Consider the following 23,087-nt stretch of genomic DNA (forward strand, 5'->3'; position numbering starts at 1 on the left):
GGACAACCTGATCAACTTGTAACCTCCCCAGCGCTTAGAACAGCGCTTTGCACATAGTAAGCGCTCAACAAATGCCATTACTATTATTATTATAATTATTGTCTGCCGGGCGACCGTGGTGGGCAAGTCGCTTCACTTCTCTGGGCCTCAGTCACCTCATCTGTTAAATGGGAATTGAGACGGTGAGCCCCATGTGGGACGGGGGCTTTGTTCAACCCCTAGACTGAGCCCCCTCTGTTCCTCCTCCTCTCCCCATCGCCCCCATTCCCCTCCCCACAACACTTGTGTACATACTTATTATTCCATTTATTTTATTCATGAGCTATAATTCTATTTATCTATTCTGATGGTAGTGACGCCTGTCTACTTAATAATAATAATCATTCATTCGTTCATTCACTCGTATTTGTTGAGAGCTTACTGTGTGCAGAGCACTGTACTAAGCGCTTGGGAATAATAACAATACTAATAATAAAATTTATTCATTCATTCATTCATATTTACTGAGCGCTTACTGTGTGCAGAGCACTGGACTAAGCGCTTGGGAATAATAATAATCATAATAATAACAGAATTTATTCATTCACTCATTCAATTGTATTTATTGAACACTTACTGTGTGCAGAGCGCTGTACTAAGCGCTTGGGAATAATAATGATAATAATAATAACAGAATTTATTCATTCATTCATTCAATTGCATTTATTTAGTGCTTACTGTGTGCAGAGCACTGTACTAAGCGCTTGGGAATAATAATAATAATAATAGAATTCACTCATTCATTCAATCGTATTTATTGAGTGCTCACTGTGTGCAGAGCACTGTACTAAGCGCTTGGGAATAATAATAATAATGGGATTTATTCATTCATTCATTCAATCGTATTTATTGAGCACTTACTGTGTGCAGAGCACTGGACTAAGCACTTGGGAATAATAATAATAATAATGGAATTTATTCATTCATTCATTCAATCGTATTTATTGAGCGCTTACTGTGTGCAGAGCACTGTACTAAGCGCTTGGGAAGTACAAGTCGGCAACATATAGAGACGGTCCCTACCCAACAGCAGGCTCACAGTCTAGAAGGGGGAGACAGAGAACAAAACAAAACATATTAACAAAATAAAATAAATAGAATAAATATCTACAAATAAAATAGAGTAATAAATACATACAAACATATATACATATGTACAGGTGCTGTGGAGAGGGGAAGGAGGTAAGATGGGGGGGATGGGGAGGGGGAGGAGAGGGAGAGGAAGGAGGGGGCTCAGTCTGGGAAGGCCTCGATTTATTAAGCGCTTACTATTTGGAAAGCACTGTTCTAAGCGCTGGGGAGGTTACAAGGTGATCAGGTTGATCCTCAGGGGGCTCACAATCTTAATCCCCATTTTCCAGATGAGGGAACTGAGGCACAGAGAAGTGAAGTGACTTGCCCGAAGTCACACAGTTGACAATTGGCAGAGCTGGGATTTGAACTAATAATAATAATAATAATAATAATAATAATAATAGCATTTATTAAGCACTTACTATGTGCAAAGCCCATCTAAGCGCTGGAGAGGTTACAAGGCGATCAGGTTGTCCCACGGGGGCTCACAGTCTTCATCCCCATTTTCCAGATGAGGTAACTGAGGCCCAGAGAAGTGAAGTGACTTGCCCAAAGTCACCCAGCTGACAATTGGTGGAGCCGGGATTTGAACCCATGCCCTCTGACTCCAAAGCCCGGGCTCTTTCCACTGAGCCATGCTGCTTCTCTCCTTGTTTCATTTTACCGTCTGTCTCCCGCCTCTAGACTGCGAGCCTGTAGTTGGGTCGGGACCGTCTCCATCTGTTGCCGAGCTGTACTTTCCAAATGCTCTGGACCCAGTCAGCGCTCAATAAATACGAGGGAATGAAAGAATCAATCAATCAACCGTATTTATTGAGCGCTTACTGTGTGCAGAGCACTGTACTAAGCTCTTGGGAAGTCCAAGTTGGCAACATCTAGGGACGGTCCCTACCCAACAGTGGGCTCACTGTCTAAAAGGGGGAGACGGAGAACAAAACCAAACATACTAACAAAATAAAATAAATAGAATCATCATCAATCGTATTTATTGAGCGCTTACTGTGTGCAGAGCACTGGACTAAGCGCTTGAGAAGTCCAAGTTGACAACATCTAGAGACAGTCCCTACCCAACAGTGGGCTCACAGTCTAAAAGGGGGAGATGGACAACAAAACCAAACATATTAACAAAATAAAATAAATAGAATCATCATCAATCGTATTTATTGAGCGCTTACCGTGTGTAGAGCACTGGACTAAGCGCTTGGGAAGTACAAGTTGGCAACATCTAGAGACGGTCCCTACCCAACAGCGGGCTCACAGTCTAAAAGGGGGAGACGGAGAACAAAACCAAACATACTAACAAAATAAAATAGACTCATCATCAATCGTATTTATTGAGCGCTTACTGTGTGCAGAGCACTGGACTAAGCGCTTGGGAAGTCCAAGTTGGCAACATCTAGAGACGGTCCCTACCCACCAGTGGGCTCACAGTCTAAAAGGGGGAGACGGAGAACAAAACCAAACATACTGACAAAATAAAATAGATAGAATAGATATGTGCGGGTAAAATAAATAATAAATGGGGTGCTCGTCTCCACCCCGGTGCTCCGAACAGTGCCTGGCACATAGTAGGCACTTCCCAAATTCCAGCATTGTCATTTACGCCAACGGAACGGGAACCCACCTCTCCGAAGGCCCCTCTCCCTATCACTTTCAGAGATTCAAAGTCGTCCAAGCCAAGCCGGGTCCTTTTGAGGCGTAGAAATTCAGTCTCCTTTCGGGCGTGCTGAGACCGACGCAACTTTTTCTGCACAAAATACAACGGTTACACGATAGACTCCTAAGGGCAGGGGGGCGGAGAGGGGCAGAGGGCTCAGGGGGGCTAAGTTCGGGAGTGACGCTAACACCCGGAAAAATAAGAAAGAGGGGGAAAAAAGGCTTTAATACCGCCCTGAGTTTGTCTAGAATCGGTGGGGTGCCGATTTGACGGAGAGTGTGGAGATAATAATAATCAATCAATAGCATTTATTGAGCGCTTACTGTGTGCAGAGCACTGGACTAAGCGCTTGGGAAGTCCAAGTTGGCAACATATAGAGACGGTCCCTACCCAACAGTGGGCTCACAGTCTAGAAGATAGTAATAGTAGTGATGATGACATTTATTAAGCGCTTACTATGTGCAAAGCACTGTTCTAAGCGCTGGGGAGGTAACAAGGTGATCAGGTTGTCCCACGGGGGGCTCTCAGTCTTAATCCCCATTTTACAGACGAGGGAACAGGCACAGAGCAATCAATCGATCAATCAATCAATCGTATTTATTGAGCACTTACTGTGTGCAGAGCACTGTAGTAAGCGCTTGGGAAGTCCAAGTTGGCAACATCTAGAGACAGTCCCTACTCAACTGTGGGCTCACAGGCTAGAAGGGGGAAACAGACAACAAAACCAAACATATTAACAAAATAAAATAAATAGAATAGATATGAACAAGGAAAATAAATAAATAGAGTAATAAGTGAAGTGACTTGCCCAAAGTCACACAGCTGATAATTGGCGGAGCCGGGATTTGAACCCATTACCTCTGACTCCAAAGCCGGGGCTCTTTCCACTGAGCCACGCTGCTTCCCTAAGATCAAGGCTATAATCCCAGCGGACAGTGAGCCCGCTGTTGGGTAGGGACCGTCTCTATATGTTGCCAACCTGTACTTCCCAAGCGCTTAGTACAGTGCTCTGCACACAGTAAGCGCTCAATAAATACGACTGAATCAATGAATGAATGCTATTTCTTCAATGGTATTTAGAATAACTGTTGTTATTAACCTGTTAAGCGTAGAGAAGCAGCGTGGCTCAGTGGAAAAGAGCCCAGGTTTTGGAGTCAGAGGTCAAGGGTTCAAATCCCGGCTCCGTCACTGGTCAGCTGAGTGACTTTGGGCAAGTCACTTCATTCATTCATTCAATTGTACTTACTGAGCGCTTAGTGTGTGCAGAGCACTGTACTAAGCGCTTGGGAAGTCCAAGTCGGCAACATATAGAGACGGTCCCTACCCAAAAACGGGCTCACACTTCTCTGGGCCTCAGTTGCCTCATCTGTAAAATGGGGATGAAGACTGTGAGCCCCCCGTGGGACAACCTGATCACCTTGTAACCTCCCCAGCGCTTAGAACAGTGCTTTTCACATAGTAAGCGCTTAATAAATCAACCAATCGTATTTATTGAGCGCTTACTGTGTGCAGAGCACTGTACTAAGTGCTTGGGAAGTACAAGATGGCAACATATATGCCATTATTATTATTATTATTATTATTATGATGATGATGATGTGCCAGGCATTGTACTAAACACTGGGGCAGATACGATAATAATAATACTATTAACAATTGTGGCATCCATTAAGCACTTCCTCCGTGCCAGGCGCAACGTCCTGTGGGCTGGGATGGATAAGGAGCAAATTGGGTTGGGCACAATCCCTGTCCCACGTGGGGCTTTCAGTCTGAATCCCCATTTTACAGATCGGGTAACCGAGGCCCAGAGAAGGGAAGTGACTTGCTCAAGGTCACACAGCCAAGTGGCCGAGGCCGGATTAGAACTCATGACCTTCTGACTCTCAGGCCCGTGGCCTAGCCACCACCGCATGGTTGGACACTGCCCATACTGCAGTCAGCATGCTCTAGTGGAGAGAGTAATAATCATTAATAATAATAATGGTATTTCCTTACTTTCCCCCCTTTCAAAGCCTTACTGAAGGCACACCTCCGCCAAGAGGCCTTCCCAGACTAAGCCCCATTTTCCCTCATTTCCCACCCCATTCCGCGTCACCTCGACTCACTCCCTTCGCTCTTCCCCCCTCCCTGCCCCACAGCACTTAAGTCCATATCTAATAATAATAATAATAATAATGGCAGTTATTAAGCGCTTACTATGTGCAAAGCACTGTTCTAAGCGCTAGGGAGGTTACACGGTGATGAGGCTGTCACCTGGGGGGGCTCACAGCCTTCATCCCCATTTTCCAGATGAGAGAACTGAGGCCCGGAGAAGTGAAGTGACTTGCCCAAAGTCACCCAACTGACAATTGGTGGAGGCGGGATTTGAACCCATGACCTCTGACTCCAAAGCCCGGGCTCTTTCCATTGAGCCACACTGCTTCTCTATCTTTCATTTTTAGTCCTTTTAGACTTTTAGGACACAGTCCTATTTTAGACGGTGAGCCCACTGTTGGGTAGGGACTGTCTCTATATGTTGCCAATTTGTACTTCCCCAGCGCTTAGTACAGTGCTCTGCACACAGTAAGTGCTCAATAAATACGACTGATTGATTGATTGATTGATTTTATTTATATTGATGTCTCTCTCCCCTCTTCTAGACTGCGAGCTCGCTGTGGGCAGGGACTGTCACTCTTTATTGTTGTCTTGGACTTTCCAAAGCGCTCAGTACAGTGTTCTGCACACAGTAAACATTTAACACTACTACTACTAATAATGATGGCATTTGTTAAGCACTTACTATGTGCAAAGCACTGTTCTAAGCACTGGGGGGATACAAGGTGATCAGGTTGTCCCATGGGGGGGCTCACAGTCTTAATCCCCATTTTCCAGATGAGGTAACTGAGGCCCAGAGAAGTTAAGTGTGACTGTGAGCCCACTGTTAGGTTGGGTAGGGACCGTCTCTATATGTTGCCAGCTTGTACTTCCCAAGCGCTTAGTACAGTGCTCTGCACACAGTAAGCGCTCAATAAATACGATTGAATGAAGGAAAAGTGACTTCCCGTCTTTATTACTGTAAATAATGGCATATATTATAGTAGTAATGGTAGTACGTACCATCCTACTGTAAATAAACACTGTCCATATTTATTACTCTATGTATTTATTTATTTTATTTGTACATATTTATTCTATTTATTTTATTTTGTTAATATGCTTTGTTTTGTTGTCTGTCTCCCCCTTCTAGACTGTAAGATCAGTTTGCACGTAATTATTACTCTATTTATTTATTTTACTTGTACATATCTATTCTATTTATTTCATTTTGTTAATATGTTTGGTTTTGTTGTTTGTCTCCCCCTTCTAGACTGTGAGCTCAGTTTGCACGTATTTATTACTCTATTTACTGATTTATTTTACTTGTACATATCTATTCTATTTATTTCATTTTGTTAATATGTTTGGTTTTGTTGTCTGTCTCCCCCTTCTAGACTGTGAGCTCAGTTTGCACGTATTTATTACTCTATTTATTTTACTTGTACATATCTATTCTATTTATTTCATTTTGTTAATATGTTTGGTTTTGTTGTCTGTCTCCCCCTTCTAGACTGTGAGCTCAGTCTGCACGTATTTATTACTCTATTTATTTATTTATTTTACTTGTACATATCTATTCTATTTTATTTTGTTAATATGTTTGGTTTTATTGTCTGTCTCCCCCTTCTAGACTGTGAGCTCAGTTTGCACGTATTTATTACTCTATTTATTAATTTATTTTACTTGTACATATCTATTCTATTTCATTTTGTTAATATGTTTGGTTTTGTTGTCTGTCTCCCCCTTCTACACTGTGAGCTCAGTTTGCACGTATTTATTACTCTATTTATTTTACTTGTACATAGCTATTCTATTTATTTCATTTTGTTAATATGTTTGGTTTTGTTGTCTGTCTCCCCCTTCTAGACTGTGAGCTCAGTTTGTACGTATTTATTACTCTATTTATTTTACTTGTACATATCTATTCTATTTATTTCATTTTGTTAATATATTTGGTTTTGTTGTCTGTCTCCCCCTTCTAGACTGTGAGCTCAGTTGCACGCATTTATTACTCTATTTATTTATTTATTTTACTTGGACATATCTATTCTATTTATTTCATTTTGTTAATATGTTTGGTTTCGTTGTCTGTCTCCCCCTTCTAGACTGTGAGCCCGTTGTTGGGTAGGGACCGTCTCTAGATGTTGCCAACTTGGACTTCCCAGGCGCTTAGTACAGTGCTCTGCACACAGTAAGCGCTCAATAAATACGAATGAATGAATGAACTCTACTGTGTAGTTTCCCAAGTCCTTTGCACAGTGCTGGGCACACAGTAAGGGCTCAATAGGTAATAATAACAATAATGATGGTATTTGTTAAGTGCTTACTATGTGCAAAGCACTGTTCTAAGCGCTGGGGAGCATACAAGGTCTCACAGTCTTAATCCCCATTCTACAGATGAGGTAACTGAGGCCCAGAGAAGTGTTGCCAACTTGTACTTCCCAAGCGTTTAGTACAGTGCTCCGCACACAGTAAGCACTCAATAAATACGATTGATTGATTGATTGATGTGGCTTGCCCAAGGTCACACAGCTGACAAGTGGCGGAGCCAGGATTCGAACCCATGACCTCTGGTTCCCAAGCCCGGGCTCTTTCCACTGAGCCACGCTGGTACTACGGGTTGCTTGGAAGACGTAGGATGAGGAAGGATTAGCAAGTCAATATGATTAAAAACTCAACACTTCAAGCATCTCAAAGTCTGATTGAATTCTGAGTGAAAGTGTGCTTGTTTTAATAATAATAATGGCATTATTATTATTATTATCATTATTACCAATAATGATTGATTGATTGATTGATGGCATTTATTAAGCACTTACTATGTGCTAAAGCACTAAGCATGGGGAGGTTCCAAGGTGATCAGGTTGTCCCACGGGGGGCTCACAGTCTTCATCCCCATTTTCCAGATGAGGGAACTGAGGCCCAGAGAAGTGAAGTGACTTGCCCAAAGTCACGCAGCTGACAAGTGGCGGAGGCGGGATTTGAACCCATGACCTCTGACTCCAAAGCCCGGGCTCTTTCCACTGAACCACGCTGCTTCTGTAGAGTGGCTTGGTGGAAAGAGCTCGGGACTGGGAGCCAGGCGCCCTGGGTTCTAATCCCAGCTCCGCCACGATGTACCTGCTGTGTTGTTTGTTTATGCTATTATTATTATTAATAATAATAATAATAGTAATAGTAATAATAATGGCATTTGTTAAGCACTTCCCATGTGCAAAGCACTGTTCTAAGTGCTGGGGCGGAGACAAGGTGATCAGGTTGTCCCACGGGGGGCTCACAGTCTTCATCCCCATTTTCCAGATGAGGGAACTGAGGCCCAGAGAAGTGAAGTGACTTGCCCAAAGTCACACAGCTGACAATGGCGGAGCCGGGATTTGAACCCATGACCTCTGACTCCAAAGCCCGGGCTCTTTCCACTGGGAATCAGGCGCCCTGGGTTCTAATCCCAGCTCCGCCACGGCATACCTGCTGTGTTGTTTGTTTATGCTATTAATAATAATAATAATAACAATCATAATAATAATGATAGTGATGGTATTTGTTAAGTCCTTCCTATGTGCAAAGCACTGTTCTAAGAGCTGGGGAGGATACAAGGTGATCAGGTTGTCCCACAGGGGGCTCACAGTCTTAATCCCCATTTTACAGATGAGGTAACTGAGGCCCAGAGAAGTGAATTGACCTGCCCAAAGTAATACAGCTGACAATTGGTGGAGCAGAGACTTGAACCCATGACCTCTGACTCTCGCTTACTATGTGACGGGCACCGTTCTAAGGGCTGGGAGAGGCACAACTTATTCAGGTTGGACACAGTTCCTGTCCCAAATGGGGCTCACAGCTTTAATCCCCACTTGACAGATGAGGTAACTGAGGCAGGGAAGTGAAGTGGGCGATTTGGGATTAGAACCCAGGTCCATCTGATTCCCAGGCCTGTGTTCTATCCATTAGGCCACGCTGCTTCTCACCGCGTGACCTTGGGAACCCACTTTTCTTTCCTAGTTCTCCATTTCCTCACCTGCAAAATGGGGATTCAAGCCCGATTCTCCCTCCTCCTTAAGACTCGTGAGCCCCACGTGGGATCCGATCGGCTTGAATCGGCCCCAGCGCTTACTAGAGTGCTTGGCACATAGTGCCGAGAAGCAGCATGGCTCAGTGGAAAGAGCCCGGGCTTTGGAGTCAGAGGTCGTGGGTTCAAATCCCGGCTCCACCAATTGCCATATGTGTGACTTTGGGCAAGTCACTTCACTTCTCTGGGCCTCAGTTCCCTCATCTGGAAAATGGGGATTAAGACTGTGAGCCCCCCATGGGACAACCTGATCACCTTGTAACCTTCCCAGCGCTTAGAACAGTGATTTTGCACATAGTAAGTGCTTAATAAATGCCGTCATTATTATTATTATTATTATTATTATTATTATTAATGTAACCTCCCCAGCACTTAGAACAGTGCTTTGCACATAGTAAGTGCTTAATAAATGCCATCATTATTATTATTATGAACCTGATTACCTTATATTTTCTCCAGCGCTTACAACAGTGTTTGGCACATGGTAAGAACTTAATAATAATAATAATAATAATGGCATTTATTAAGCGCTTACTACATGCAAAGCACTGTTCTAAGCTTTGGGGAGGTTACAAGGTGATCAGGTTGGCCCACGGGGGGCTCACAGTCTTAATTCCTCTCTCCCCCTCCTCATCCCCCCGCCCTACCTCCTTCCCCTCCCCACAGCACCTGAATATATGGATATATGTTTGTACATATTTATTACTCTATTTATTTATTGTATTTGTACTTATTTATTCTATTTATTTTATTTTGCTAATATGTTTTGTTTTGTTGTCTGTCTCCCCCTTCTAGACTGTGAGCCCACTGTTGGGTAGGGACCATCTCTATATGTTGCCAACTTGGACTTCCCAAGCGCTTAGTACAGTGCTCTGCACACAGTAAATGCTCAATAAATACAATTGAATGAATGAATGAAAGGTAACTGAGGCACAGAAAAGTTAAGTGACTTGCCCAAAGTCACAAAGCTGACAATTATATGTATTTATTACTCTATTTATTTATTTATTTTATTTGTACATATTTATTCTATTTATTTTATTTTGTTAATATGTTTTGTTTTGTGTCTGTCTCCCCCTTCTAGACTGTGAGCCCATTGTTGGGTAGGGACTGTCTCTAGATGTTGCCAACTTGGACTTCCCAAGCGCTTAGTACAGTGCTCTGCACACAGTAAGCACTCAATAAATACGATTGAATGGATGAATGAAAGGTAACTGAGGCACAGAAAAGTTAAATGACTTGCCCAAAGTCACAAAGCTGATAATCGTATGTATTTATTACTCTATTTTATTTGTATATATTTATTCTATTTATTTTATTTTGTTAATATGTTTGGTTTTGTTCTTTCTTCCCCTGCTAGACTGTGAGCCCACTGTTGGGTAGGGACCATCTCGATATGTTGCCAGCTTGTACATCCCAAGTGCTTAGTACAGTGCTCTGCACACAGAAAGCACTCAATAAATACGATTGAATGAATGAATGAATATCCTGCTAACTTGTACTTCCCAAGCGCTTAGTACAGTGCTCTGCACACAGTAAGCGCTCAATAAATACGATTGAATGAATGAATGAATGTTGCCAACCTGTACTTCCCAAGCACTTAGTACAGTGCTCTGCACACAAGCGCTCAATAAATACGATTGAATGAATGAATATGTTGCCAACTTGTACTTCCCAAGCGCTTAGTACAGTGCTCTGCACACAGTAAGCGCTCAATACGATTGAATGAATGAATGAATGAATATGTTGCCAACTTGTACTTCCCAAGTGCTTAGTACAGTGCTCTGCACACAGTAAGTGCTCAATAAATACGACTGACTGAATGAATGAATATGTTGCCAACCTGTACTTCCCAAGTGCTTAGTACAGTGCTCTGCACACAGTAAGCGCTCAATAAAAACAACTGAATGAATGAATGAAAGGTAACTGAGGCACAGAAAAGTGAAGTGACTTGCCCAAAGTCACACAGCTGACAACTGGCAGGGCCAGGAATCGAACCCATGACCTCTGACTCCAGAGCCCGGGCTCTTTCCACTGAGCCATGCCGCTTCTCTACACAAATACCATCATTACTATTAATATTATTATTAATATTATAATTATCATTTAACTGAGTTTCTTAAAGCGTCAGTAACCCTTCCAGGTGAACAGCTTGTCTTTAAAAATGTTTCCAAGGAAGTCACACGGGGGCATGATTTATTCTATTTATTTTATTTTGTTAATATGTTTTGTTTTGTTGTCCGTCTCCCCCTTCTAGACCGTGAGCCCGCTGTCGGGTAGGGACCGTCTCTAGATGTTGCCAACTTGGACTTCCCAAGCGCTTAGTACAGTGCTCTGCACACAGTAAGCGCTCAATAAATACGATTGAATGAATGAATATGTTGCCAACTTGTACTTCCTAAGCACTTAGTACAGTGCTCTGCACACAGTAAGCGCTCAATACGATTGAATGAGTGAATGAATGAATATGTTGCCAACCTGTACTTCCCAAGTGCTTAGTACAGTGCTCTGCACACAGTAAACGCTCCATAAATACGATTGAATGAATGAATATGTTGCTAACTTGTACTTCCCAAGTGCTTAGTACAGTGCTCTGCACACAGTAAGCGCTCAATACGACTGAATGAATGAATATGTTGCCAACTTGTACTTCCCAAGCACTTAGTACAGTGCTCTGCACACAGTAAGCGCTCAATAAATTCGATTGAATGAATGAATGAAGTGACTTGCCCAAAGTTACACAGCTGACAATTGGCAGGGTCGGGATTCGAACCCATGACCCCTGACTCCAGAGCCTGGGCTCTTTCCACTGAGCCATGCCGCTTCTCCAAACAAATACCATAATTACTATTACTATTATTATTATTATCATTTAACCGAGTTTCTTAAAGCGTCGGTAACCCTTCCAGGTGAACAGCTTGTCTTTAAAAACGTTTCCAAGGAAGTCACATGGGGGCATGAGAGACTGGATTTTTTTTTTCCCTTTTTTTCCAACTACTTTTTTTTCCAAAGTACTAAAAAACACACACAAATGAATGATTGGAAGAAGTATCTGTGGGGCAAGTTTCAATTTCCGCCTCCATTACCGTTAGGTGAAATAATGCGGGATGAAGTCGTGGAAAACTGCACCGCCCTCCGCAGCGTGGAAAAGCCGGACCTTTCCACGCTGATCCTTAAAAATGGTGACTCAATCCCCCTTTTAAGACAGAAATAGCAGAGGCCTAGACATCTCTATGTATATATGTTTGTACATATTTATTACTCTATTTATTTTACTTGTACATACCTATTCTATTTAATCTCCTTTTTAAGACAGAAATAGCAGAGGCCTAGACATCTCTATGTATATACGTTTGTACATATTTATTACTCTATTTATTTTACTTGTACATACCTATTCTATTTAATCTCCTTTTTAAGACAGAAATAGCAGAGGCCTAGACATCTCTATGTATATATGTTTGTACATATTTATTACTCTATTTATTTATTTTACTTGTACATATCTATTCCATTTAATCCCCTTTTTAAGACAGAAATAGCAAAGGCCTAGACATCTCCTTTTATATATGTTTGTACATATTTATTACTCTATTTATTTATTTATTTTACTTGTACATATCTATTCTATTTATTTTATTTTGTTAATATGTTTGGTTTTGTTGTCTGTCTCCCCCTTCTAGACTGTGAGCCCACTGTTGGGTAGGGACTGTCTCTAGATGTTGCCAACTTGGACTTCCCAAGCGCTTAGTACAGTGCTCTGTACACAGTAAGCGCTCAATAAATACGATTGATTGACTGATTGATCGAGCTCAAGGAAGTGGGATGTGTTCTTTGGCACCAACAGTTTTAAGGGCAGGAAAGGCAGCCGCTAATGTAGGGAACATTTTCAAAATAAAGGAGGCCTCTCGAGCGGGACTGAACTCTAAAAATAAAAGGGGAGGGCTTTGCTGGAAATTCAGATACATAATGATAATAATAATAATAATGATGGTGTTTGTTAGGCGCTTACGACGTGCCAAACACACATATATATATATAATATGCATATACGTATATTCGATATTCTATGCGCTCACTCCTGCCATAACGTCTTTCCACTCTATGTTCTGGCGAGCTCGCTGTTGGGGAATTAAGAACTTTCTGCTCTGCGCTGTGGCACTGTTCGAGAATTGAGACAATTATAATAATGATGGCATTTTATATTATAATTATAATTTATTTATAATTTATATATAACTACAGTGCTCTGCACACAGTAAGAGCTCAAAAAATACGATTGATTGATTGATTGATTTTAGCATCATTAGTTGGGTTAGCACAATTAGCACAATTTAGCACAATTAGTTGGGTGCTAAGTGAGACTGTTTGGAATATTCTTATATATATAATATGCATATAATACATGTATATTCGATATTCTATGCGCTCACTCCTGCCATAACGTCTTTCCAATTTATGTTCTGGCCAGCTCGCTGTTGGGGAATTAAGAACTTTCTGCTCTACATTTTGGCACTGTTCGAGAACTGAGACAATTATAATAATGATTATAATTTATTTATAATTTATATATAACTACAGTGCTCTGCACACAGTAAGAGCTCAGTAAATACGATTGATTGATTGATTGATCGATTTTAGCATCACTAGTTGGGTTAGCACAATTAGCACAATTTAGCACAATTAGTTGGGTGCTTAAGTGAGACTGTTTGGAATATTCTTATGTATATAATATGCATATAATATATGCATATTCGATATTATACGCGCTCACTCCTGCCATAACGTCTTTCCACTTTATGTTCTGGCACGCTCGCTGTTGGGGAATTAAGAACTTTCTGCTCTACGCTTTGGCACTGTTCGAGAATTGAGACAATTATAATAATGATGGCATGTTATATTATAATTATAATTTATTTATAATTTATATAATTTATATATAACTACAGTGCTCTGCACACAGTAAGAGCTCAGTAAATACGATTGATTGATTGATTGATTTTAGCATCATTAGTTGGGTTAGCACAATTAGCACAATTAGTTGGGTGCTAAGTGAGACTGTTTGGAATATTCTTATATATATAATACGCATATAATATACGTATATTCGATATTATATGCGCTCACTCATGCCATAACGTCTTTCCACTCTATGTTCTGGTGAGCTCGCTGTTGGGGAATTAAGAACTTTCTGCTCTAAGCTTAGGCACTGTTCGAGAATTGAGACAATTATAATAATGATGGCATTTTAGCATCATTAGTTGGGTTAGCACAATTAGCACAATTTAGCACAATTAGTTGGGTGCTAAGTGAGACTGTTTGGATCCGAGGTGTTACTGAAAGGGGAGGAAAGATTATCTTTGGGCACCCAGTGAGGACGACAACTAAAACTACAATAATGATTATTGGGAAGGGCTTACTACGTGCCAAGCACTGTAATAATAAAAATAATGATGGCGTTTATTAAGCGCTTACTATGTGCAAAGCACTGTTCTAAGCGCTGGGGAGGATACAAGGTGATCAGGTTGTCCCACGGGGGGCTCACAGTCTTCACCCCCATTTTACAGATGAGGGAACTGAGGCACAGAGAAGTGAAGTGACTTGCCCAAAGTCACACAGCTGACAGTTGGCAGAGCCGGGATTCGAACCCATGACCTCTGACTCCAAAGCCCGGGCTCTTTCCACTGAGCCACACTGCTTCTCTGTCTGAGGCACTGTAGCACTGAGGTGGACACCAGCCCCACATGGGGCTCACAGTCGTAATTCCCATTTTACAGATGAGACAACTGAGGCACAGAAGTCAAGTGACTTGCCCAAAGTTGCCAGCAGACAAGTGGCAGAGCTGGGATTAGAACACAACGCAAGCTAACCCTTTTTCGCCCCTCTAATCACTCGGGGGGGGGGGGGGGGGTTGTTGGTTTATTTAAGAAAAAGCCCAGACTAGTGGTTGGTTTAAAAGCCCTGATGAAAAAAAAAATAATAATAATAATGGCGTTTATTAAGCACTTACTATGTGCAAAGCACTGTTCTAAGTGCAGGGGAGGTTACAAGGTAATCAGGTTGTTCCACGGGGGACTCACAGTCTTAATCCCCATTTTACAGATGAGGTAACTGAGGCACAGAGAAGTTAAGTGACTTGCCCAAAGTCACACAGCTGGCAAGTAGAGGAGTAGGGATTCGAACCTATGACCTCTGACTCCAAAGCCCGGACTCTTTCCACTGAGCCATAATAATAACGATGGCATTTGTTAAGCTCTTACTATGTGCAAAGCACTGTTCTAAGCGCTGGGGAGGATACAAGGCGATCAGGTTGTCCCACTTGGGGCCCACAGTCTTAATCCCCATTTTCCAGACGAGGTCACTGAGGCCCAGAGAAGTGAAGTGACTTGCCCAAAGTCACACAGCTGACAAGTGGCGGAGCTGGGATTTGAACCCATGACCTCTGACTCCCAAGCCCGGGCTCTTTCCAGTGAGCCACGCTGCTGGCCAGGGAATTCAGGGAAAAATCATATACGGGCCCAAAAGCATAGTGGAGGTCACTGACAAGTGGTGGAGTCAGGATTAGAACCCACAACCTCTGACTCCCAAACCCAGGCTCTTTCCCCTCTGATTTTATTTTGTTAATATGTTTTGTTTCGTTCTCTGTCTCCCCCTTCTAGACTGTGAGCCCGCTGTTGGGTAGGGACCATCTCTAGATGTTGCCGACTTGTACTTCCCAAGCGCTTAGTACAGTGCTCTGCACACAGTAAGCGCTCAATAAATACGATTGAATGAATGATTGCCGACCGAGGCAGTGGTGAGAGTCTAAATGCCATCTTCATCTTCCCAAACCATGAAATCTCCACTCCCCCAAAGGTACCCAGATTCGCAGACCCATCCGGCTTCAAGGCTGTCCATCACCTCGCCCCCTCCTATAATAACGTTGGCATTTGTTAAGCGCTTACTATGTGCAAAGCACTGTTCTAAGCGCTTGGGGGGATACAAGGTGATCAGGTTGTCCCACGTGGGGCTCACAGTCTTCATCCCCATTTTACAGATGAGGTAACTGAGGCTCAGAGAAGTGAAGTGACTTGCCCAAGGTCACACAGCAGACATGTGGCAGAGCTGGGATTCGAACCCATGACCTCTGACTCCAAAGCCCGGGCTCTTCCCACTGAGCCACGCTCCTACCTCACCTCCCTTCTCTCCTTCTAATAATGATAATGATAACATTTATTAAGCGCTTACTATGTGCAAGGCACTGTTCTAAGCGCCGGGGAGGTTACAAGGTGATCAGGATGGCCCACGGTGGCTCCCAGTCTTCACCCCCATTTTCCAGATGAGGGGACTGAGGGCGCAGAGAAGTGAAGTGCCTGGCCCAAAGTCACCCAGCTGACAAGTGGCGGAGCCGGGATTTGAACCCATGACCTCTGACTCCAAAGCCCGGGCTCTTTCCGCTGAGCCACGCTGCTTCTCCAGTCCAGCCCGCACCCTCTGCGGCTGCTAATAATAATAATAATGATGGCATTTGTTAAGCGCTTACTATGTGCAAAGCACTGTTCTAAGCGCTGGGGGGGATACAATGTGATGAGGCTGTCCCACGTGGGGCTCACTGTCTTAATCCCCATTTTTACAGATGAGGTAACTGAGGCTCAGAGAAGTTAAGTGACTTGCCCAAGGTCACACAGCTGACTTGTGGTGGAGCCGGGATTCGAACCCACGACCTCTGACTCCAAAGCCCGGGCTTTTTCCACTGAGCCAGGCTGCTTCTCTAATCTCCTCACTGGGCCTCGTTCTTGCCCGTCCCGCCGTCGACCCCCATCCCACATCCTTCCCCTGGCCCGGAATTCCCTCCCTCCGCACATCCGCCAAGCTCGCTCTCTTCCTCCCTTCAAAGCCCTGTTGAGCGCTCACCTCCTCCCGGAGGCCTTCCCAGATTGAGCCCCCTTTTCCCTCTCAATCAATCAATCAATCAATCGTATTAATTGAGCGCTTCCTGTGTGCAGAGCACTGTACTAAGCGCTTGGGAAGTCCAAGTTGGCAACATCTAGAGACGGTCCCTACCCAACAGTGGGCTCACAGTCTAGAAGGGGGAGACACAGACTACCTCCTTCCCCTCCCCACAGCACTTGTATATATATTTGTACAGATTTATTATTCTATTTTACTTGTCCATATTTACTATTCTATTTATTTTGTTAATGATGTGCATCTAGGTTTAATTCTATTTGTTCTGACGATTTTGACTCCCGTCCCCCTGTTTTGTTTTGTTGCCTGTCTCCCCCTTCTAGACTGTGAGCCTGTTGTTGGGTAGGGACCGTCTCTAGATGTTGCCGACTTGTACTTCCCAAGCGCTTAGTACAGTGCTCTGCACACAGTAAGCACTCAATAAATACGACAATGAATGAATGAATGTCTGTCTCCCCCTTCTAGACTGTGAGCCCGTTGTTGGGTAGGGACCGTCTCTAGATGTTGCCAACTTGTACTTCCCAAGCGCTTAGTACAGCGCTCTGCACACAGTAAGCGTTCAATTAATACGACAATGAATGAATGAATGAACTGGGCAAGATAATAACAATAATAATGATGGCATTTGTTAAGCGCTGACTATGTGCAAAGCGCTGTTCTAAGCACAGGGGGGATATAACGTGATCAGGTTGTCCCACGGGGGGCTCACAGTCTTAATCCCCATTTTACAGCTGAGGTCACTGAGGCTCAGAGAAGTTAAGTGACTTGCCCAAGGTCACACAGCAGACGTAATAATAATAATAATAATGATGGCATGTGGTAAGCGCTTACTATGTGCAAAGCACTGTTCTAAGCGCTGGGGAGGCTATAAGGTGATCAGGTTGTCCCATGTAGGGCTCACAGTCTTCATCCCCATTTTACAGATGAGGCAACTGAGGCCCAGAGAAGTGAAGTGACTTGCCCAAGGTCACACAGCAGACACGTGGCGGAGCCGGAATTCGAACCCGTGACCTCTGACTCCAAAGCCCGGGCTCTTTCTGCTGGGCCACGCTGCTTCTCAGACATGTGGTGGAGCCGGGATTCAAACCCATGACCTCTGGCTCCACAGAAGCAGAGTGGTCTGGTGTTTAAAGCTTGGACCTGGGTTCTAATCTCGGCTCGGCCACTTGCCTGCTGTGTGACCTTGGAAAAGCCACTTCACGTCTCTGGGCCTCATTCATTCATTCGACCGTATTTACTGAGCGCTTACTGTGTGCAGAGCACTGTACTAAGCGCTTGGGAAGTACAAGGTGGCAACATACAGAGACGGTCCCTACCCAACAGCGGACTCAGTTACCCCACCTGCAAAATAGGGACTTAGACGGCGAGCCCGGCTCCGCCACCTGTCTGCCGTGTGACCTCGGGCAAGTCACTTCACTGGGCCTCAGTCACCTCACCTGCAAAATGGGGACTAAGACGGCGAGCCCGGCTCCGCCACCTGTCTGCCGTGTGACCTCGGGCAAGTCACTTCACTGGGCCTCAGTCACCTCACCTGCAAAATGGGGACTAAGACGGCGAGCCCGGCTCCGCCACCTGTCTGCCGTGTGACCTTGGGCAAGTCACTTCACTGGGTCTCAGTTTCCTTACCTGTAAAATGAGGATTGTGACTGTGAGCCCCATGTGGAACAGGGACTGTGTCCAACCTGATTTGCTGGTATCCACCCCAGCGCTTAGTACAGTGACTGGCACAGAGGAAGCGCTTAACAAATACCGTCATTATTATTATTATTATGTGGGACCTGGACTGTTTCCAACGTCATTAGCTTATATCTTGCCCCAGTGCTTAGTACAGTGCCTGGCGCAAAGTAAGTGCTTAACAAATACCATCATTATTATTATTATTATGTGGGACCTGGGCTGTTTCCAACATCATTAGCTTATATCTTGCCCCAGTGCTTAGCACAGTGTCTGGCGCAAAGTAAGTGCTTAACAAACACTACAAAAAAACCCGAACTGGCCAGTACCTCCTCATCAGCCAGTCCTTCTTCCTCCATGGCGACTTCCAGTTTCTTCTGCCTGAAAAAAAGAAAAAAAACATAGAACACTCCCTGCTTTAGGTAAGCTCTTAACAATCAATCAGTCGTATTTACTGAGCGCTTACTGTGTGCAGGGCACTGTACTAAGCGCTTGGGAAGTCCAAGTTGGCAACATATAGATACGGTCCCTACCCAACAGTGGGTTCACAGTCTAGAAGGGGGAGACAGAGAACAAAACCAAACCTATTAACAAAATAAAATAAATACAATATGTACAAATAAAATAGAGTAATAATCAATCAATCAATCGCATTTATTGAGCGCTTACTGTGTGCAGAACACTGTACTAAGTGCTTGGGAAGTACAAGTTGGCAACACATAGAGACGGTCCCTGCCCAACCGTGGGCTCACAGTCTAGAAGGGGGAGACAGAGAACAAAACCAAACCTATTAACAAAATAAAATAGATATGTACAAATAAAATAAATAGAGTAATAAATACATACAACTGTCAGCTTTGAGGCTTTGGGCAAGTCACTTCACTTTTCTGTGCCTCAGTTAGCTTTCATTCGTTCATTCAATCATATTTATTGAGCGCTTACTGTGTGCAGAGCACTGTACTAAGCGCTTGGGCAGTCCAAGTTGGCAACATCTAGAGACGGTCCCTACCCAACAGTGGGCTCACAGTCTAGAAGGGGGAGACAGAGAACAAAAGAAAACATATTAACAAAATAAAATAAATAGAATAGATATGTACAAGTAAAATAGATAAATAGAGTAATAAATATGTACAAACATGTATACATATATACAGGTGCTGTGGGGAAGGGAAGGAGGTAAGGCGGGGGGGACAGAGGGGGGAGAGGAAGAGTGATAGTTTCTGTACACACCTGGATCATCAATTAATCGATCAGTGGTATTTATTGAGCGCTTACTGTTTCAGAGCACTGTACTAAGCGCTTGGGGGAGTACAACAGAACAGAGTTGGTAGTCACATTCCCTGCCCAGAAGGAGCCCAGGGATGCAGACATTAAACTCCCCTCGAGACTGAAAGCTCACTGTGGGGAGGGAATGTGTCTGTTTACTGTTCTATTGTACTCTCCCAAGCACTTAGTAATAATAATAATAATAATAATAATAATAATAATGATGGCATTTGTTAAGCACTTACTATATGCAGAGCACCGTCCTAAGCGCTGGGGGGTTACAAGGTGATCAAGTTGTCCCATGTGGGGGCTCATGGTCTTAATCCCCATTTTACAGATGAGGTAACTGAGGCTCAGAGAAGCTAAGTGACTTGCCCAAGGTCACACAGCAGACGTGGTGGAGTCGGGCTGTGAACCCATGACCTCGGACTCCAAAGCCCGGGCTCTTTCCACTGAGCCACACTGCTCCTCCTTAACCGTCCTCAAAAATCTCCAGTGGTTGCCTGTCAACCTATGAATCCAACAAAAACTCCTCCCTCTCGGCTTCAAACTTTCTAGACTGTGAGCCCACTGTTGGGTAGGGACCGTCTCTCTATGTTGCCAACTTGTACTTCCCAAGCGTTTCGTACAGTGCTCTGCACACAGTAAGCGCTCAATAAATACGATTGATTGATTGATTGACTGATTCAAGGCTGTCCATCCATCCCCTCGCCCCCTCCTCCCTCCCCTCCCTTCTGTCCTTCTCCGGCCCAGCCCGCGTCCTCCGCTCCTCTGCCGCCGCTAACCACCTCACCGGGCCTCGTTCTCGCCTGTCCGGCCGTCGACCCCCGGCCCACGTCCACCCCCTGGCCCAGAATGCCCTCCTTCCTCTCATCAATCAATCAATCAATCGTATTTATTGAGCACTTACTGTGTGCAGAGCACTGTACTAAGCGCTTGGGAAGTCCAAGTTGGCAACATATAGAGACGGTCCCTACCCAACAGCGGGCTCACAGTCTAGAAGGGGGAGACGGACAACAAAACAAAACATATTAACAAAATGAAATAAATAGAATAGATATGTACAAGTAAAATAAATAGAGTAATAAATACAGACAGCCATATATACATATATACAGGTGTCACATCCGTCTCTTCCTCCCTTCAAAGCCCTACTGAGAGCTCACCTCCTCCAGGAGGCCTTCCCACACTGAGCCCCCTTTTTCCTCTCCTCCTCCCCATCCCCCGTCCCACCTCCTTCCCCTCCCCACAGCACTTGTATATATTTGTACAGATTCACTACTCTATTTATTTTACTTGTACATATTTACTACTCTCTTTTATTAATGATGTGCATATAGCTATAATTCTATTTATTCTGACAGTTTTGACACCTGTCTAAATGATTGGTTTTGTTGTCTGCCTCCCCCTTCTAGACTGTGAGCCCGTTGTTGGGTAGGGACCGTCTCCATATGTTGCCGACTTGGACTTCCCAAGCACTTAGTACAGTGCTCTGCACACAGTAAGGGCTCAATAAATACGATTGAATGAATGAATGAATGCTCTGCACATGGTAAACGCTCAATACGAAGGGATGAATGAATGAATAAAATTAATTAGAACTCTGGACCTAATTACCAGGGGGAGGAGGGTGGGGTGGCCATCAAGGGAGGCCTTCCCAGACTGAGCCCCCTCCTTCCTCTCCCCCTCATCCCCCTCTCCATCCCCCCGCCTTACCTCCTTCCCTTCCCCACAGCACCTGGATTTATGTATATATGTTTGTACAGATTTATTAATCTATTTATTTATTTATTTTACTTGTACATATCTATTCTGCTCATTTCATTTTGTTAATATGTTTTGTTTTGTTCTCCGTCTCCCTCTTCTAGACTGTGAGCCCGCTGTCGGGTAGGGACCGTCTCTAGATGGTGCCAACTTGGACTTCCCAAGTGCTTAGCGCAGTGCTCTGCACACAGTAAGCGCTCAATAAATACGATTGATTGATTGATTGATTGATCTGGCCTTCAGGGAAGACCCACTCTAACAACAGCACTGTGTCCAGGCCTGAGAGCTCGCCGACTGAGGAGTATTCGGTCAGCTTGGACAAATTAGACAAATCTCCCTGAACCCCGACAACTCCCCTTCCAAACCACCTCCGAGTCATCCCATTTTGTCTTAGGAAACCAATACACTCTCTCTCACTACCAGTCGCATTTATTGAGCGTTTACTGTCTGCAGAGCGCTGTAATAATAATAATAATGATGATGATGGTATTTATTAAGCACTTACTATGTGCTGTTCTAAGCGCTGGGGGGATACAAGGTGATCGGGTTGTCCCACAGGGGACTCACAGTCTTAACCCCCATTTTACAGATGAGGGAACTGAGGCAGAGAGAAGTGAAGTGACTTGCCCAAAGTCACACAGCTGACAACATTTTTAAAATGGCATTTATTAAGCGCTTACTATGTGCAAAGCACTGGTCTAGGCACTGGGGAGTATACAAGGTGATCAGGTTGTCCCACGGGGGGCTCACAGTCTTCATCCCCATTTCACAGATGAGGGAACCGAGGCCCAGAGAATAATAATAATAATAATAATGGCATTTATTAAGCGCTTACTACGTGCAAAGCACTGTTCTAAGCACTGGGGGGGATACAAGGTGATCAGGTTGTCCCACGGGGGGCTCACAGTCTTCATCCCCATTTTACAGATGAGGGAACCGAGACCCAGAGAATAATAATAATAATAATAATAATGGCATTTATTAAGCGCTTACTATGTGTAAAGCACTGTTCTAAGCGCTGGGGGGGATTTAAGGTGATCAGGTTGTCCCATGGGGGGCTCACAGTCTTCATCCCCATTTTACAGATGAGGGAACTGAGCCTTAGAGAAGGTAAGTGACTTGCCTAAGGTCACACAGCAGACATAATAATACTAATAATAATAATGGCATTTATTAAGTACTTACTATGTGCAAAGCACTGTTCTAAGCACTGGGGAGGCTACAACGTGATCAGGTTGTCCCACTGGGGGCTCACAGTCTTTATCCCCATTTTACAGTTGAGGGAACTGAGGCCCAGAGAAGTGAAGTGCCTTGCCCAAAGTCACACAGCTGACACGTGGCGGAGCCGGGATTTGAACCCATGACCTCTGACTCCAAAGCCTGGGCTCTTTCCACTGTGGCGGAGCCGGGATTGGAACCCATGACCTCTGACTCCAAAGCCAATGCTCTTTCCACTAAGCCACGCTGCTACTGTACTAAGCGCTTGGGAGAGGGAAACATAACAATATGACCAAGTTGGCGGACACA

General features: G+C 44.0%; 1 protein-coding gene across 4 annotated transcripts in view; it reads right to left on the reverse strand.

Moving 5' to 3' along the window:
* Positions 1–23,087, reverse strand: part of STK38L (serine/threonine kinase 38 like) — a 177,764-nt gene that overhangs the window by 65,935 nt on the left and 88,742 nt on the right. For all 4 annotated transcript variants that reach the window (XM_038772844.1, XM_038772818.1, XM_038772826.1 and 1 more), the window contains 2 exons: positions 18,860–18,911; positions 2,738–2,860 (listed from right to left, as the gene is read on the reverse strand). In XM_038772844.1, the coding sequence (XP_038628772.1) occupies positions 2,738–2,860; positions 18,860–18,911 (175 nt within the window). The remainder of the gene's footprint in view (positions 1–2,737; positions 2,861–18,859; positions 18,912–23,087) is intronic.

Source organism: Tachyglossus aculeatus, chromosome 2 (genome assembly GCF_015852505.1).
Source record: "Tachyglossus aculeatus isolate mTacAcu1 chromosome 2, mTacAcu1.pri, whole genome shotgun sequence".
NCBI classification, from domain to species: Eukaryota; Metazoa; Chordata; class Mammalia; order Monotremata; family Tachyglossidae; genus Tachyglossus; species Tachyglossus aculeatus.